The sequence below is a fragment of the Cololabis saira genome, chromosome 18 (genome assembly GCF_033807715.1).
Source record: "Cololabis saira isolate AMF1-May2022 chromosome 18, fColSai1.1, whole genome shotgun sequence".
NCBI classification, from domain to species: Eukaryota; Metazoa; Chordata; class Actinopteri; order Beloniformes; family Belonidae; genus Cololabis; species Cololabis saira.
In genome coordinates this window covers 2,707,427-2,725,964 of record NC_084604.1, presented here as the reverse complement: position 1 = coordinate 2,725,964, position 18,538 = coordinate 2,707,427, and the positions used below count along the sequence as shown (strand labels likewise).

The 18,538-nt window shown below is 45.5% G+C and overlaps 1 protein-coding gene across 3 annotated transcripts in view; it reads left to right on the top strand.

Moving 5' to 3' along the window:
* cdk19 (cyclin dependent kinase 19) overlaps nt 1-17,392 on the top strand; it is a 109,108-nt gene extending 91,716 nt beyond the window's left edge. For 2 of the 3 annotated variants that reach the window (XM_061746544.1, XM_061746543.1), the window contains exons 9-13: nt 30-102; nt 2,320-2,417; nt 11,597-11,675; nt 13,691-13,945; nt 16,894-17,137. In XM_061746544.1, the coding sequence (XP_061602528.1) occupies nt 30-102; nt 2,320-2,417; nt 11,597-11,675; nt 13,691-13,945; nt 16,894-17,016 (628 nt within the window). In that variant the 3' untranslated portion in view covers nt 17,017-17,137. Of the gene's footprint in view, nt 1-29; nt 103-2,319; nt 2,418-11,596; nt 11,676-13,690; nt 13,946-16,893 lie in introns of all 3 variants that reach the window. The other variant, XM_061746545.1, reaches the window with a different exon arrangement.
* Nucleotides 17,393-18,538: the final 1,146 nt, after the last annotated feature.

The window sequence follows — 18,538 nt, the reverse complement described above, 5'->3', positions numbered from 1 at the left end:
ACCGCTGACGTGTGGTTGTCATCCCGCAGGTACGCCAACAGCAGCCTGATCAAGTACATGGAGAAGCACAAGGTGAAACCGGACAGCAAGGTGTTCCTGCTGGTACGTTTCTATCCACACACACAGTCTGAACACCTCACAGGTTCCCGGTTCAAACACCCCACAGTTTCCGGACATTTGACCACGTTTCAAATGTTGAACCGTTTAAATTTCTTGAATTAGTGGAGCACAGAATTCTGCAAATTATGTGGAAAGCTCATAAGAAAGTTTTGCCAATCAATATATAGAAAAAATGTGAACAAAGAGAAAATAAGTATAACTTAAAAGGAACAGAGATCTTTAAAAAAACAAAATTCAGGACAAAATTAATGGAACGTTGTGTTTTTCTGTAAAAGGTATCAGTCTATGGAACAATCTGGATACAGAAGCCAAAGAATGCAAATCAAACATTACATTTAAAAGAACAATAAAAGCCAGTTTGATGAAGAAATATCATGATAATTGTTAAGTAAGGTGGGTTTTCTTTTTTGACATCCGCTGCTAATCCGGGACGCGAGAACACACATGGAGGCGCACATCGAGCACTGGAAATCTGCAAAAAAACAGAACAGACACGAAACAGGCACGGAACCGGCAGAAACACGAGCAGTAACCGTCCCAGGTCCTTGGACCCAATCACAATCTGAGCTAAGCTACCGCGATTAACTAACCCCCAAAACTACAGAGCAAGCATGCAGGTGAACGGGCCGGTGTATATGTCTGTGTGTGTGTGTGTGTGTGTGTGTGTGTGTGTGTGTGTGTGTGTGTGTGTGTGTGTGTGTGTGTGTGTGTGTGTGTGTGTGTGTGTGTGTGTGTGTGTGTGTGTGTGTATATGTCCGTGTGGCTATCACCGTGTGGTGAGGCAACCCACCGCCAGCAAGTATCTGCTTGGAGCGGCTCTACCCGCTTCAGCCCCTAGTGCAAAAGCGCAAGACGGGGCCGTGGGTAGAAGACGGGTAGAAGCGAGCTGAGGCAGTACTAGTGCGAAAGGGCCATAAGGTGTGGCGGGGGGCAGGGAGTACCGGGGCACGCGGGACAGTGTCCCCCACGCCCCCTCAGACCTATGTGTGTGTGAGTCATGTAGGGGGGGCAGGAGGGGGAGCGGAGGCCGAAGCCAGGAGGCAGGACCAGCGGACCCGGAAGGCGCCCATGCTCCCCCGCCGGCCATCCAGGTCGACGGGGGCCGGCCCTCCGAGCCTGGCCAGGGCCTCACCGCACCTCCATAAGCGCCCCCGGCGCCGCCGGAGCCCCCAGGCAGAGCGGGGAATGGCCCAACATCCCTCCATTCATACTGACGACATAAGACATAGACACCTGAGAATGACTCCCTCCCGCCGCCGCACCCGCGCCCGACCGTGCACCCCCTGGCCAGGGGAGGGCCGGCCCCCAGACCCGGCCCCAAAATAGAAATAGAAATGTGACCAAATGTAACATTACGAAGTCGCAGCTTTCTCAAGTGGGTTGTTCGTGAGTTCGTGAAGTATTTTTTTTGATTTGAAGATTTTATTTCAAACATGCATGTTAACAAAGAGTACAAAAAAGTTAAAAAAACAGAATACAAATATACATGCATTCTTACATATAACAAGACGAGTTTCAATAAGCTTACTTATAAAACACACATCCCTACTTTAATAACTGTTCAATACAGTGATATAATACTCAATTATATGTATATATAAATATAGTCAAAATCAAAACAAATCAAAGCAATTAGTTGTGCTACTATGTATGTATGTACTAATAGAAGTAATTATAATGCATAGTATTACATTATCATTACTTTACAATAATACTACAATATAATAGAGAACAATAGACAGAAATGGTATAACAATACAGGACTGTCTCAGAAAATTAAAATATTGTGATAAAGTTCTTTATTTTCTGTAATGCAATTAAAAAAACAAAAATTTCATACATTCTGGATTCATTACAAATCAACTGAAATATTGCAAGCCTTTTATTATTTTAATATTGCTGATTATGGCTTACAGATTAAGATTCCCAGAATATTCTATTTTTTTGAGATAGGATATTTGAGTTTTCTTAAGCTGTAAGCCATGATCAGCAATATTAAAATAATAAAAGGCTTGCAATATTTCAGTTGATTTGTAATGAATCCAGAATGTATAACATTTTTGCATTACAGAAAATAAAGGACTTTATCACAATATTCTAATTTTCTGAGACAGTCCTGTATACTTGAATAACTCTGCTAGTAGATATGCTAAGTAGAGCAGTGAACTGACCTCGGCGCTGCCTTGTGCTCGTCTCCAGCTCCAGAAACTCCTCACCATGGACCCCACCAAGAGAATCACGTCGGAGCAGGCGCTGCAGGACCCCTACTTCCTGGAGGAGCCCTTACCCACCACCGAGTGAGTTCCAGCCGGTTCAGACCGGTTCAGGGGCAGGTCCCACCCGCACAAACACTGACTACGTTTACATACATCAATAACCCTTTTCTAACCGGAATATTAGCAATAGCACGGTTGCGCACAGCCATGTAAACACCAATAACCCCTTTGAATAACCGGAATTTACTCATATTCCGGTTTTTAAAAACCCAAAAATGGGGACAGATAATGGCCGGGTTTCCCGGATCCGACCTCTCTTAGGGATTTAAGAAGGCTCCAAAGAAGGTTTCAACTAAGAAGGGGCCCTAAGATACGGGTGTTTCCCAGATGACTTCTTAAAACCGTTCTCAGGACCGCTCTTTAGTTTCGCTCTTTTAGAATCTCTTTAGAGGAGCTGTCCACCACCGCGGTTCTGAAACCAAATCAATCGATGCCAGGCAAATCGATCACCGATCACTATCAGCGCATTTTCACACGCAGCACTGCTACCTAACGCACTAATTCCCTGCTGCCTGTGCGTTATGTGTGTTATAATGAAAAACTAAGATGATAAATATACTTCAATGACCCTTTTTCATGATGAAAACAAGACTGGAACTAAATAAGAAGTAGTCTTGGTAAGAAAAATAATGAGGAAATGTATTGTTTTTATTAAATGTGAAAGATCAGGGCTTCCGGTTGGTGAGCAGATGGAGTAGACGTGTTTCGTGAGTGCTCCCGTAAATGCCAAACTTTTTAAACCACCAAGCCCTCAAACTTTCAAACTTTTTCCTTTAAAAGGGATTCCCTGTTGCTGTTTTTCTTTTTTTTTGTCTCGAACGAGCCCACTTACCTCCGAGATGGCTTCGAAGAGCGGCAAGTCGGGAAAAAAGGACGAGGCTGGCGCTGTCTTAACCCTGGCGGCCATTACCACGTTGCTGGAAGAACACCGCGCTGCCCTGGCCGCCGAGTTCAAAAATACTTTCAGTCAGCTCGACTCCAAACTCGACCAAACGCGGCTCGCGGTCGAGGACCATGGCCAACGGGTTTCGTCCCTTGAACTCGCCACAGAAGACCTCAGCCAGCGAGTTACGGACCTTGAAGGCATCTGCTCGACTCTACGGGATGATAATGCTCGGCTGAAGGCTAAGGTGGTGGATTTGGAAAGCCGAAGCAGAAGGCAGAACATCCGTATCCTGGGCTTACCGGAGTCGACCGAGGGCGGGTCTCCAACGGCTTTCTTCTCCAAGCTGCTGTGTGAGGTGTTCGGGAACGATACGCTGCCGTCACCGCCAGAGATAGACAGAGCGCACCGCTCGCTCGCCGCCAAGCCGGCCCCGGGACAGAGACCGCGTCCGGTCATCCTCCGCCTTCACCGGTACCAGACGAAAGATATCCTCATCAGGGAGGCGCGCCGGAGAGGAAAGGTGGAATATCGCGGCCACCCCATCCGGATAGTGGAGGATTACAGCCCCGAAGTTGCCAGCCAACGAGCGGAATACAGCGGAGTCATGTCGGAGCTCTACCAGCTGGGTCTGAGGCCGGCTCTGCTCTTCCCCGCCCGGCTCCGGCTCACGCTGTCCGGGGGGGCCAGGAAGTGGATCGGCTCCGTGGATGAGGCGCGCAAATTCATCACGAGTCGCAGCAAAACTTCAAACCCACCGTAACGGGACCGTTGGAGGCTGTCACGGCTCCGCCTGCAGCCCGGTGCGGCTCACTGACGCTCACGGACTGACTTTTTTTTTCTCTCTCTCTTTTTTTTTTTTTTTTTTTTTTTACGTGAGCCACATTATTCCTGAGGGGAGGGTGAGTAACCCCGCGACAACCAGTATTTTCTCTGTTGTTAGTTTGACTGCCCTTTTGCAAATATTATTAATTTGCAGTTCTTTTTGGCTATTTGAGGGAAGGGGGAAAATAAGTGGTGAAGAGGGAGAGAAAAGAAAAAAAAAAAAAAAAAAAAAAAAAGCTTTTCCGATTTACCTATAAGTTTTGTAATAATTGTAAGCTGTTAACCTTACTTTTACGCTGCTTAAGTCGGACGTTTTATATTTTATATTTTTGTACAAATATTTCTGGGCTCATATCGGGACTTCCAGGTCAAGATTTGAGAGGGTATTTCTTTTTTTTATTTATATCTACCCGTTTAAGGTGCTAATATGTATACACCCATGATACGGGAGCAAAAGCTATTAGTGTGTAGGATTGGAAGATGCGTTATTGCACTTTGTTTGTTTTAAAGAGCTTGCTGCTTTTTTTTTATTTTTCTATAGCAGCTGTCTTAGTTGGGGGGGGTGGGTCGGGGGGATATGTCACTGCCAGAAACTTTGCATTAACTCTTTTCAACTCATTACTTAATGTGGGTCACATTCAACCTCCTTTCCGTTTTCTTTTTTTCTGCCTAGGTCATTGCGCACACCTAATTTTTCTTCTTAGATATTATGAGTAGATACTTGAAGTTGGTGAGCTGGAATGTTAAGGGTCTGAATCACCCTGTTAAAAGGAAGAGGATCTTCTCACATCTAAAACACCTTAAAACAGAAATAGCCTTTCTACAAGAAACTCATATTCGCAGTTCTGATAATAGCCGCCTGTTCCCGAGGTGGTCAGGGCAGAGATTTCACTCCTCCTTTCAAGCTAAGGCCCGAGGAGTTTCAGTTCTGATCAGTCAGGATGTTTCATTTGAGCAGCACAATGTGATTTCTGACAAGTTTGGTCGCTACGTGATCGTTTCTGGGAAATTATTCAATACATTGGTCGTACTTGTGAACGTTTATGCCCCTAATTCAGATGATGCAGTCTTTTTTGAACGACTGTTTTCACTGCTCCCTGACCTTAATACATATTCTCTCATACTGGGTGGTGATTTTAATTGCTGGCTCGACCCAGTCCTAGACCGATCCTCTACCAACCCCGGCACAGCAAGTAAGTCAGCCCGTCTTATTCAGGCGTTCCTTTCTGACTACGGTGTTTGTGATGTGTGGCGTTCTTTACATCCATGTGACAGAGAATACTCCTTTTTCTCACAAGTGCACCACACATACTCGAGGATTGATTATTTTTTTATTGATAATCAACTGATTCCCCTGGTTCATTCCTGTGCTTATCAGAGCATTGTCATTTCCGACCACGCTCCTGTGGTTCTAACCATGTCCCTTCCTGACCTACCTCAGAGAGACAGACAGTGGCGATTCAATTCAACTCTGCTGTCGGACACAAATTTTGTTAAATCTATGGAAACGGAAATAGCCTTTTTCCTATCCACGAATATGACTCCAGGAATGTCTAGTCTAACTGTCTGGGACTCCCTCAAGGCTTATCTCCGGGGACAGATTATATCCTACACTGCTAGGGTGAGGCAAAAATCTTATAGGGAGCGATCAGACCTTGCCCGCCAAATCAAAGAGGTCGATGAAGAATATTCTCGGACTAAATCCCCAGATCTTTACAAAAAGCGGCTAGAACTTAAAACTAAATTTGACCTGCTTACCACTCACCCAATTGAACAGTCACTTCTGAAAAGTAAAACCAGGTTTTATGTTTATGGAGACAAATCTGACAAATTATTAGCCAACCAACTTAAAGGCTCTAAGGCTAAACAAAATATTTCTAAGATTCGATTACCAAATGGCCATGTAACTACAGACCACTTACTCATAAATGAAGCATTCAGGGACTTTTATACCCAGCTATACACCTCGGAATCTCAGACTGATCGAGATGAGATTGCGGACTTTTTAAATAGTCTTAGTATTCCCAGTCTTTCACCAGATCTAAGGAAGACATTAGAAGAACCGATATCCCTGATGGAAATTACTCGAGCCATTTCTTCACTGCAGTCGGGTAAATGTCCTGGCCCTGATGGCTTCCCGGCGGAATTTCTAAAGAAATTTTCTACTCTGCTTTCCCCACTGCTATCTACAGTTCTTTCAGAATCCTTCAGCCACGGTTCCCTCCCTCCTTCTTTTTCGGAGGCCTGCATCACCCTCATAGCTAAAAAAGGGAAGGATCCTACTGAATGCGCCTCCTACAGGCCCATCTCCCTATTAAACACAGATGCTAAAATCCTAGCTAAAGTCCTAGCCCATAGGCTGGAGAATGCCCTCCCCACAATTATATCTGAAGACCAAACTGGCTTCATTAAAGGTAGGCAGTCTTACTTCAACACAAGGCGACTGTTCAATATTATCTACTCTGCCTCTGAGGCTATCCCTGAATGCGTTGTCTCTCTGGATGCAGAGAAAGCATTTGATCGCGTTCAGTGGGATTATCTCTTTGCTGTGCTGGACAGGTTTGGTTTTGGTCCGAACTTTGCTCTGTGGATTAAACTTCTCTATTTACACCCAACAGCCTCAATTCGTACTAACTCTCAACGGTCAAAACCATTTAATCTGCATCGTGGAACCCGTCAGGGGTGCCCCCTTAGTCCCATGCTTTTTGACATGGCTATCGAACCGCTTGCCACAGCGCTCCGATCTTGTGAGGATGTGTCCGGTATCTGGAGAGGTGGCAGGGAACATAAGGTCTCGCTTTATGCCGATGACCTCTTGCTTTTCATCTCTCACCCTCTGGCCTCATTACCCCCTGCGCTGTCACTTCTCAGTCAGTTTGGGAAACTCTCAGGCTATAAACTGAATCTCAGCAAAAGTGAGCTTTTCCCTACCAATCTCGAATCGCATGCTTTAGACCTTTCCAATTTTCCCTTTAAAATCGCAAATGACAAATTCTCCTATTTAGGCATATCTGTGACAAGGAAACACAAAGACCTGCTCCAAGAGAATCTTATCTCATTGTTAAATGAGACCAAACAAACCCTTACACAATGGTCACCCCTGTCAATGTCTCTTGTGGGTCGCATCAATTCAGTTAAAATGACCATTTTACCTAAATTTTTGTACCTTTTCCAGACCTTACCACTCTTTATTCCTGGTTCTTTTTTTCAGTCCCTTGACTCAGTTATATCTACATACCTATGGCGGGGTAAACGGCCACGTTTGAACAAAACTCACCTTCAAAAAATTAAGTCTACAGGTGGTCTGGCCCTCCCAAACTTTCGTTATTATTATTGGGCTGCTAACCTGCGCTGCCTTGCATTCTGGTCCTTCTACTGCGACGGCGCTGACCGCCCTGACTGGGTGGCGATGGAGTTACATCCAACTGATGACCTGTCAATTCCTGCCCTACTCGGCTCCTCACTTCCACTTCCTTCACTTAAATCAATCAAAAACCCAGTGGTTAAACATTCTCTTAGAATTTGGGCCCAATTTAGGAAGTTTTTTGGTTTTCACAGCTTCTCTCTTCTTAGCCCCATTGCATCAAATCACTCTTTCAAACCATCCCTTGAGGACCCCACCTTCCAGGAATGGCACAGGAGGGGTATGATTCGTTTTAGCGATATGTTCATAGACGGCACCGTGGCATCTTTTGAGCAGTTAAGTAGTAAATTCAGCCTTCCAAAATCACATTTCTTTAGGTATCTTCAGGCTAGACATTTTGTTCTTTCCCAGACACCCAGCCCTGGTGCATCGATAGGCTCGACCACAGTTGACAAAGTTCTTGCCACAGACCCATTCAAAAAGGGGCTCATTTCGTCTTTCTATGACATGTTGCTGGATCTTAGGAGTGCCCCTACAGATAAACTCAAAGCAGCATGGGAGCAGGACTTAGGGCTTCCCTTATCAGAGGATACCTGGGAGTCCATACTCAAACTGGTTAATACAACCTCCCTGTGCGCACGTCACTGCTTAATTCAGTTTAAAGTGGTACACAGGGCTCATATTTCAAAAGCAAAGTTATCCTCCATGTACCCAGATATTAGTCCATACTGTGTAAGATGTAAGGTAGCAGAAGCCTCTCTCATCCATATGTACTGGTCCTGCCCATGTCTAAATAAGTACTGGATGGAAGTATTTCATACTCTCTCTCTGGTGCTTAAAATCAGATTAGAACCAAACCCACTGACTGCCCTGTTTGGGGTCATGGAGGGAGGAAGGAAGTTAACCACTGCACAGGGGCACACTTTGTCTTTTGCCTCCCTTTTGGCTCGTCGGGCAATTCTGTTCAGGTGGAAGGATCCCTTCCCTCCTACTCGTGCGCAATGGCTGGAAGACATCATGTCCTGCTTAAAACTGGAGAAAATTAGATACTCGCTTCAGCAATCAAATAAGTTCCAGAAAGTGTGGGGACCTTTTCTAGAAGCATTCCAGACCCTGTGAACTATACTTCATATTTCTTTTATATTCCTAGTGCAGGCTTTTGATGTTAGAGTGACCTCATATTGTGATTAGTAATCTGGCAGTGACAGGGGAGGGATTAGTTTGGTCTGTAGTTTGTTTTTGTTACTATTTTATATTTTTTCATACTGTTTAATTGTTTTTTATATTCTGTACACTGGTGTATGCTATGATTAACATGCCCATGCCTAATCAAAATGTTTGTAATTGACATGCAGCATTTCACCTTTTTTATTTTGTGAAAATTTTAATAAAAAGATCTTGAATTAAAAAAATGTGAAAGATCAAATATCCTATCTCAAAAAATATTCTGTTCTATTCTTTGAATATTCTGGGAATCTTAATCTTAAACTGTAAGCCATAATTAGCAATATTAAAATAATAAAAGGCTTGCAATATTTCAGTTAATTTGTAATGAATCCAGAATGTATGACATTTTTGTTTTTTTAATTGCATTACAGAAAATAAAGAACTTTATCACAAGACAGTCTTGTATACAGGAACACACTTTTTATTCCTTATTTTTCTTTTTTTTTCCACCTTTGCTAAACAATATAAATCTAAAGTATAAAATAGATCAAAATTTGTGCGGGGTGCATTGTTTTAATATCTCATTGCTTGGTGTGATATTGATTTGCCTGACGCACCTGGATCTGTGAGTCTTTGTTCACTAAGATGGTTGTAAAGACTGGGTCAGCAGCATCTTTCATTTCCTTCTTAATGAAAGAGATTCTTAGGCTAAGAGCAACTCTGGGAAACGCATTTTTCTTTTACAGGCTCCTTAAGAAGGTTTGAAAGAAGCCTTTTGCAAACAGCTCACTCTGTGATTGGCTGTTCAGGTAGCGTGGAACTGAACTGAACAGGGAAAAGCCGGATTGGTGTGTCCTCGGCTTTACAGATCTCCAGGGCTCGTGTGCTCGTTGTGCGTTTCCCTGGGTTTTACGCGTCTTAGTCTAGCAGTGGATGTCACCCCCCCTACCCTTCACAGAAAAGAAAAAAAAGAAAAGAAAAAAAAGAATATATATATATATATATATATATATATATATATATATATATATATATATATATATATAAAATAAATATATATTATATTAAAAGATATATGATGTTTTTTTTTAACAATATTTTTATTGAATTTCAATATAAATGTACAAAAAAAAATCTGCAAATATCACCTTAATTGCACAATAAAATGCAACCAGGTCTTGCTGTGTACACACAGACAAAAACAAAACAAGACAAAACAAATAAACAAACGGAAAAATATATATAAATAAATGTAATAAATAAATAAATTAAACAACATTTTAAAAGAATTGTCACACTCAATAGCTTCACAAACAAACAAAAATGTCACACTTACTTGTTTTACAGATATATATATTCTATTGTTGCTTGAGAAAATCCATTAAAGGTGTCTATACTTCTTCAAATTCTTGTGCTTTACCTCTAATTCCATAAATTAGCTTTTCTAATGTAACACACATCTCTCTAATCCAGGACTGTAGAGGAAACCTCAGTCTCTCTGCAGGATAAAGCAATCAGAGTCTTACACTTACACTTAGAGTTGAAAAAGAAATTGTCTGGATATGTTCCTAAAATACAAAGTTTTGCTGAACAGGGTACCTGGATACCCGTGATTCTGATATGATGTATATTTTATACTAAAAATGCATATATATATATATATATATATATATATATATATATATATATATATACTGTATGCCTTAGGTACTTACCAACATGGTATTAGCCATTAATATATACAGGACTGTCTCAGAAAATTAGAATATTGTGATAAAGTTTTTCATTTTCTGTAATGTAATTAAAAAAAACAAAAATGTCATACATTCTGGATTCATTACAAATCAACTGAAATATTGCAAGCCTTTTATTATTTTAATATTGCTGATTATGGTTTACAGTTTAAGATTAAGATTCCCAGAATATTCTAATTTTTTTAGATAGGATATTTGAGTTTTCTTAAAATGTAAGCCATGATCAGCAATATTAAAATAATAAAAGGCTTGCAATATTTCAGTTGATTTGTAATGAATCCAGAATGTATGACATTTTTGTTTTTTTTAATTACATTACAGAAAATGAAAAACTTTATCACAATATTCTAATTTTCTGAGACAGTCCTGTATATATTAATGGCTAATACCATGTTGGTAAGTACCTAAGGCATACAGTATATATATATATATATATATATATATTTTTGTTTTTGTAATTGCATTACAGAAAATCACAATACACAATTTAATTTTCTGAGACGGTCCTGTATGCAGACAAAAAAAAAAAAAGACCCCTGGGTTACTCCTTTTCTAACCCGAATATTTGGTCATGTAAACGCCTAACGGGATATCCCCATCAAAAGGAACAGGAATTTGTTTTCTGCGCATGTTCTTTTGCTCTTTTGAGTCCAGGAAGTGACATAGGGAAATTCTCAGGCCGGTGGGCGTGGGTGAACTCCATCATTGCTACTCGTTCCCACCAGTCCTGACTGCACCTTCATCCAGAGTGTCCGGGGTCTCTGGTGGAAACGGGTAGCAGGATATGGACGTTACAGCTCTGGCTCCATCTGCCATTTCTTCACGTTCTGGCCTTCCATTAATGAAGAAGGCTACGAGGAACAGTGTTAAGTCCTGGTGGGTCAGTACCAGCACCAAAGCTCAAAAGAAGGAGACTTCTACCGGGCTGTTCATTATCCACCGAGCTGCTGTTATTGTTGTTGTTTTGGATTTGGATACAGGAAGAAGAAGCGGAAATGAAGGGAATTGCGTCATGACGTTCTCCGTGCGTCACTGGTTTGATCCAGATATCCTGAATGATTAATTACCATGTAAACAGGGATAACCCTGTTTGCTCATGCATGGAAACAGATTATTCCCAATGTTTCAGTAACCGGAATGTTGACCTTAACCCCCAGACTGCATGTAAACGTAGTCAGTGTGGTAACGCTCTGATCTGCCCCCCCAGCGTGTTCGCCGGCTGCCAGATCCCCTACCCCAAACGAGAGTTCCTCAACGAAGACGAGCCCGAGGAGAAGACGGACAAGGTGACGGTGCAGCACACACACGTTTCCCCACAGCCGTCAGAACCGTGGGACCCGACCAGTCTCTCCAGCTGCTCACGTCAACAACAGAAGCACAGACGGAGATAAATGTTCACTTTACTGACAAATATGTCCCCATTCATCATGTTTGCTGAAGTTTTTTTAAGTGTTAATAAACAAAAGAAGTGAACAAAACGCCTGTGACATCATCCCCGGGTTCCCGAGGCCCGGCTGGAGCTGGACTAGAGACACCTGGAACACACCTGAGTTTCAGGTTGTTGACCAAGGTTTCTGTCAGCGTGGGAGTTCTTGGTAGAGATGCACCGATCACCGATCACAGCGTGAAATCCATAAATCGTCAATATTGTTGTCTCATGTACACGACACTGACATTGTATTATTAGGTATAAAATTAGGAGATGAGAAAGAATCATGAATGGTCTGTTTTATTGTGTATCTTACCAGCTTGAGCTTTCCTGTGGTAATAATTATGTACAACATGTCACCAACACAGACAACAGCAGACATGTCACTCTCTCTGAGTGGATACAAGTTGTAAACTATAAACCTTAGTTTTCCTGAGGAAAGAGGAATTAAATCTTAAAATAAAAATTAATTATGAATTATTAAGGTTTGCTAAAGCTTTAGCGATAGCATCCGCCACGTGGAAACTCTTGTGAGTGAAGCAAAACTCTTCACACTAGAACTCCACATGACTCGTGAAGCGACTGACACGACTGTCGTCCTGCGTGAGGGTTTGGATGTGACTGTATATATTCTGGTAAAACTCAGACGGACATTCATCAGTGAAATATTTACGACTCTGCAGCGCGAACCGCAGATCCAAGCTGCTAACGTGTTTAAACCCGATGTCTGCTACAACAGAAAGTGGCTGATGAGCAAGGCTTACTAATCCATTACCTTACGATGTAGTTCTTTATTGTTCTTGCTGTCGTTTATAAGTCTCTGTTACGTTCAGAGTTAGCGGCGTTGCTCCTTCTCTTTCTCTGCCTTAGCGGTAGCCGACTTTGGCAACTCAATATATTCCTTCATGTGAGAAACTTTCAAATGTCTTATCAGCTTGGTTGTGTTGAAATTGTTTTGTAACATTCCTCCTCGGTGTATCTCCATTGGACACACCTTGCAAACTGCAAATTTGTTGTCCTATTCGGACATTGTAAAATTCCCGTACCGGCCATTTTCAGTGTTGATGTTTTGTAGAGACGGCCACGCCCCGTTAGGACACCTCGGTCTGAGATGAGGGAACTCACGCGCTGGCGGCGGGTTGTTGTTGTAAACGTCATCTGATCGGCCGCTCCGAACTATTATTTTCCGATCTCCGATCCAAACCGATAGGGGCATTATCGGGCCGATACCGATCGGTTGCCGATCGATCGGTGCATCTCTAGTTCTTGGAACCTCCTCAGGCTTCTTAGGCTCCAGACTTTTATTTTGAAATTTTAGGGGACAGTTAAAATCTCTTTTTCCGGATTTTTCAGCCAGCTTTCCAAACCTGCACCTGGTTGTTGCTCTGGAGTAGGGAGGCCCCGATACCGATACTGGTATTGGTATCGGGGCCGATACTGCCCTCATATACTTGTACTCGCAAAAATTCTCTGATACCACGCACCGATACTTCATTGTTGTTGTAGTTACTGGTTTGCGCCGCTAGGGGGGGGACGTTGAGCCGCCCCGCTCCCCGGGTCAGTCTGTCTTCATTTAGCCTGTTTTTTAAATTCTATTTGATAGTTTATGTTGTTTCACACGGACGGCTTCAGGTGAAGCACCGCACATGCTCAGTTGATGTTCCTGCTGAGTTTTGTTTAAAATTGAATTTCTCTTCCAAATCAAACCTGTCTTCCAATTCATTGCATTTTTAGCCTAGTTATTTTTGTGGTAGAAGTATCGGATCGGTACTCGGTATCGGCGAGTACACAAATTAAAATACTCATACTGGGTGTGGACATCCCTACTCTGGAGTAACTGTTTCTGTTCCATGCTCCCCGTGTTTCCTGCAGAACCAGACCCAGCAGCACCAGCAGCACCAGCAGCACCAGCAGACGACGGGCCAGAACCAGGCCCAGAACCAGCAGCAGACGGGGGCCCAGCAGGCCTCGTCCCAGCAGAGCTCGGCTCAGACCAACGGCACCGCCGGGGCCACCGCCGGTGGGGGCTTGCAGCACGGTCAGGACCAGGGCCCGCCCAACAAGAAGCCCCGGATCGGGCCGGCCGGGGCCTCCTCGGGCCCCGGGGTGCTGCAGTCGGAGTACCAGGTGAATATCCTGTCCCGGGTCCACGGGCCTCGGGGGGGGGGCTGATCTTTGAGTCCCCGACAGCAGAAGAAGAACGTAGAGGTTAGTCTGGAAGGGTCTGAGCAGGGACGGGGACCTGGACTCTCCTGGAGACACATGTGAGGACCCGGGACAGCTCTGAAGCACGTCCTAAATCTGTCTGAATGACTCAGATAAAAGAAACAGACCTGCAGACCTACAGACCTGCAGACCTGCAGGTCTGCAGGTCTGCAGACCTGCAGACCTGCAGACCTGCAGACCTGCAGACCTGCAGACCTGCAGGTTTTTGATGAAACTTTAGCGAATGTTATAGATAAGCACCACCAGTTAGAGCCATCAACTCTCCATGGTTGGACAAAGAATTGAAAGAATACATGATTGAAAGAGATCAGGCGAACAGATGTATCATCGTGTATTAAGTCAGATTGGCAAGTTTATTGTAAATTAAGAAATTTTGTTACTAAACTAAATAAGAAAAAGAAAAAAAAGTACTATGGTAATATTATTCATGAAATTAAACACGATAGTAAAAGATTAAGGAGCACTTTAAGTCATTAATTAAAGGCAATACTAAGTATACACCATCTTATTTAGAAACTGGAGGGGAGTTTTAACTAAACATAAAGACAAATCATTTAAATAATTATTTTATAAGTAAAATAGAAAAACGTAAGAGAAGTGCACAGCATAATAAGACTGGGCTAGCGGTTAGATTAGTAAATCAGATAATGGAGCATAAAGACTGTATTTTTAATTTTAAAAAGGTTACTGCAAAAATAAACCGCCTGGAGTTGATTTTCTTGATGGAAGGTCTACAGGTCTGCAGGTCTGCAGGTCTACAGGTCTGCAGGTCTACAGGTCTGCAGGTCTGCAGGTCTACAGGTCTGCAGGTCTACAGGTCTGCAGGTCTACAGGTCTACAGGTCTGCAGGTCTGCAGGTCTGCAGGTCTGCAGGTCTACAGATCTGCAGGTCTGCAGGTCTGCAGGTCTACAGGTCTGCAGGTCTACAGGTCTGCAGGTCTGCAGGTCTGCAGGTCTGCAGGTCTACAGGTCTGCAGGTCTGCAGGTCTGCAGGTCTGCAGGTCTACAGGTCTACAGGTCTGCAGGTCTACAGATCTGCAGGTCTGCAGGTCTGCAGGTCTGCAGGTCTACAGATCTGCAGGTCTGCAGGTCTGCAGGTCTGCAGGTCTGCAGGTCTGCAGGTCTGCAGGTCTGCAGGTCTGCAGGTCTGCAGGTCTACAGGTCTGCAGGTCTGCAGGTCTACAGCTGGGGGAACTTAGCTCTTCTTACTTTAGTTGAGTAAGTCCTGTAATACTGTCTGAGTTGTTGTTGTGGAGCTGCTGCTGATCAGAGGTCACCTGACTGCAGCAGCAGCAGCAGCACCAGCAGCAGCTGCAGCAGCAGCAGCAGCAGCAGCAGCAGCAGCAGCAGCAGCAGCATTAACAGCAGCAGCAGCAGCAGCAGCAGCTGCAGCATTAACAGCAGCAGCAGCAACAGCAGCAGCTGCAGCATTAACAGCAGCAGCAGCAGCAGCAGCAGCTGCAGCATTAACAGCAGCAGCAGCAGCAGCAGCAGCAGCATTAACAGCAGCAGCAGCTGCAGCATTAACAGCAGCAGCAGCAGCAGCTGCAGCATTAACAGCAGCAGCAGCAGCAGCAGCAGCAGCAGCTGCAGCATTAACAGCAGCAGCAGCAGCAGCTGCAGCATTAACAGCAGCAGCAGCAGCAGCAGCAGCAGCTGCAGCATTAACAGCAGCAGCTGCAGCAGCAGCAGCAGCAGCATTAACAGCAGCAGAAGCAGCTGCAGCATTAACAGCAGCAGCTGCAGCAGCAGCAGCAGCAGCATTAACAGCAGCAGCAGCAGCTGCAGCATTAACAGCAGCAGCAGCAGCTGCAGCATTAACAGCAGCAGCTGCAGCAGCAGCAGCAGCAGCAGCAGCACGCTGACGCAGCTGATTCCAGCAGGAGCCAGACGGCCCCGGACGTCTCCCTTATCACCGGCCGGCCCGTTATCAGCGGGTCAGACGGGAGAGAGGCCCCCGAATATGAGGTTAAAAACCCGAATATGAGCAAATTCCGGTTATTCAAAGGTGTTATTGGTGTTTACATGGTCGGGCGCAACGGGGTTATTGCTAATATTCCGGTTAGAAAAGGTCTACAGGTCTACAGGTCTGCAGGTCTGCAGGTCTGCAGGTCTGCAGATTGATGCATGGAAACACAGTCATTGATGGCGTCTCTAGCGTGCAGATTCCTTTCTCTTAAGCAGCCGCGGCGCTGCCTTGGTGGGGAGAAGCCTGGACCCGGAACCAGAACCAGCACCAGCACCAGCAGCTCCTGATCAGCTGTGGGCTGATAACCAGGAGCCTGCTGGTGCTGTAGGATTGTATTCTGAAAACAGCTGCAAATGCGCCCCCCGGTGGTGGTACAAGGGAAGCGCCGGGGTTGATCCAGGGATCTGAGTCTCTGGTCTCCCAGACGCCCAAACATGAGAGCCATCGGGTCACTGCAACAGAAACATGTGCTACGTTTTAAAAGGAAACTAAAAGATTATTATTCAACACAAAATTTTAAGGATTCATATTTAACGGGGTACTCATATTGTTGGCTCATGGCATCTTTGCAATGTAACAAAAGTATTCGTGATGATTCAGTGTAGGAGCTTGTGTTGTATGTTTTGTTGTTTATATGTTTTGTATGTGTGAATTTTTGTGTTTCTGTATATATTTGTGAATGAGTATTTTTTCTGTTTGGTTTGTATTGTGTGTACCCTGTATTGTTACTCATGAGAATATGAGGACACCTGCAGGAGACATGCAGGACTGCTCATTTTAGGACGTCCTGAGATTAAATAAAAACTGTGGAAGATGCAGAAATGTTTAACCTGAAAGAATCCCCTGTATATCTGAGTTTTCATGTGTTTTCTGTCTCCAGCACTCCAGCTCTCGCCTCGGTTACCAAAACACTCAGAGTTCCACTCAGCCCCAGAGCACCATGGGATACACGTCGTCCTCCCAGCAGAGCTCCCAGTACTCCCACCAGAGCCACCGCTACTGAGACTCCCAGGGGCCCCCAGGGGAACCCCCCTGGAGCCAACACCGGACCGTCTCCCGTCCTCACATTCCAGCTCAGACATCACCTCACCGTTCATCTGCAGGAACAGCCGGGGAAAAGCGCAGGAAGAAGCAGCTCCTGCAGAGATGGACATTAGACTGCACCTTTCTACCTGACTCTTTTCTTCCTGGTTCAACAGACCTTCAGCGTTTACTTTGATAGTTGATGTCATTCTGAACTCTGCACCTGTAGAGGTGAAACCAGCTGCAGGCCGGTCACCGGCCCCGGTCACCGGCCCCGGTCACCGGCCCCGGTCACCGGCCCCGGTCACCGGCCCCGGTCACCGGCCCCGGTCACCGGCCCCGGTCACCGGGCCCGGCCCCCGGGCCCGGCCCCCGGCCCCGGTCACCGGCCCCGGTCACCGGCCCCGGTCACCGGCCCGGTCACCGGCCCCGGCCCCCGTCAGGACTCCTCCAACCTCTGAAGGTTTTTGAACACAAACATGCGCTAAGGTGCAGGGCAGCTAAGAGCCCCCCCCCTTGACTGATACTGACTGATGTCAAATCGTTTGTTACGGTCTTGTACATGTCGTTGCCCCCTAAAGGCTGAATTATGGTTCTGCATCAAATCGACGCCGTGCCGTCACTGTGACGCCGTCACCGTGACGCCGTCACCATGACGCCGTCGTGAACCTTCGGACTTCTCCGTCACTCCATTTCTCCGCGGTGCAGTTCCCCCCGTGACCACTAGTTAGCGATCTTTTCCTGAATGGTTTATCCGACTTTTTCCGGTCACAGTGAATCAAAGAGATAAGGACAACTATTGTGCAAAAAAACTAAACCAAAAAAAATCACACATACACGAAGAAAAGAGCGCTGAAAGTTCACGACTGCTTCAAACCGGAAACCAAAAACCAATCACAGCCCTCTCCGTCTGCGTTTGGTCTGTTACAATTTCTGGGAGGTGCAGATCAGTGACGGCGTCAGTGACGGCGTCAGTGACGGCGTCAGTGACGGCGTCAGTGACGGCGTCAGTGACGGCGTGTGGTCTGCTTCGGCGCGTAACCTGCGGCGTAGGCACGGTGTCGTTTTGACGCAGAACCATAACTCAGACTTTAGCGTGTGTTTGTGTGTGTGTGTGTGCGTGTGCGTGCGCGTGCGCGGGTGCGGGTGTGTGTGCGTGTGTCTGTGTGCGTGTGCGTGCGTGTGCATGCGCGGGTGCGTGCGCATGTGCGTGTGCGCGTGTGCGTGTGCGTGTGCGTGCGCGTGCGTGTGCGTGTGTGTGCGTGTGCGTGTGTGTGTGTGTGTGCGTGTGTGTGCGTGTGTGTGTGTGTGTGTGTGCAGGTGCAGGTGTGTGTTGTGGACCCGTGTCCTCACTAAAGTGAACTGAATCATCTGCAAACAGCAGGACCAAACGGCGGGCGGGTCTCCGCCCCAACACTCGCCCTCGTCCCCTCCGGCGTCCTCGGCCGCGGCGCCGGCCGCCTGTTTCTTTCCGACAGCAGCAGCTGGGACATTCTGGGACA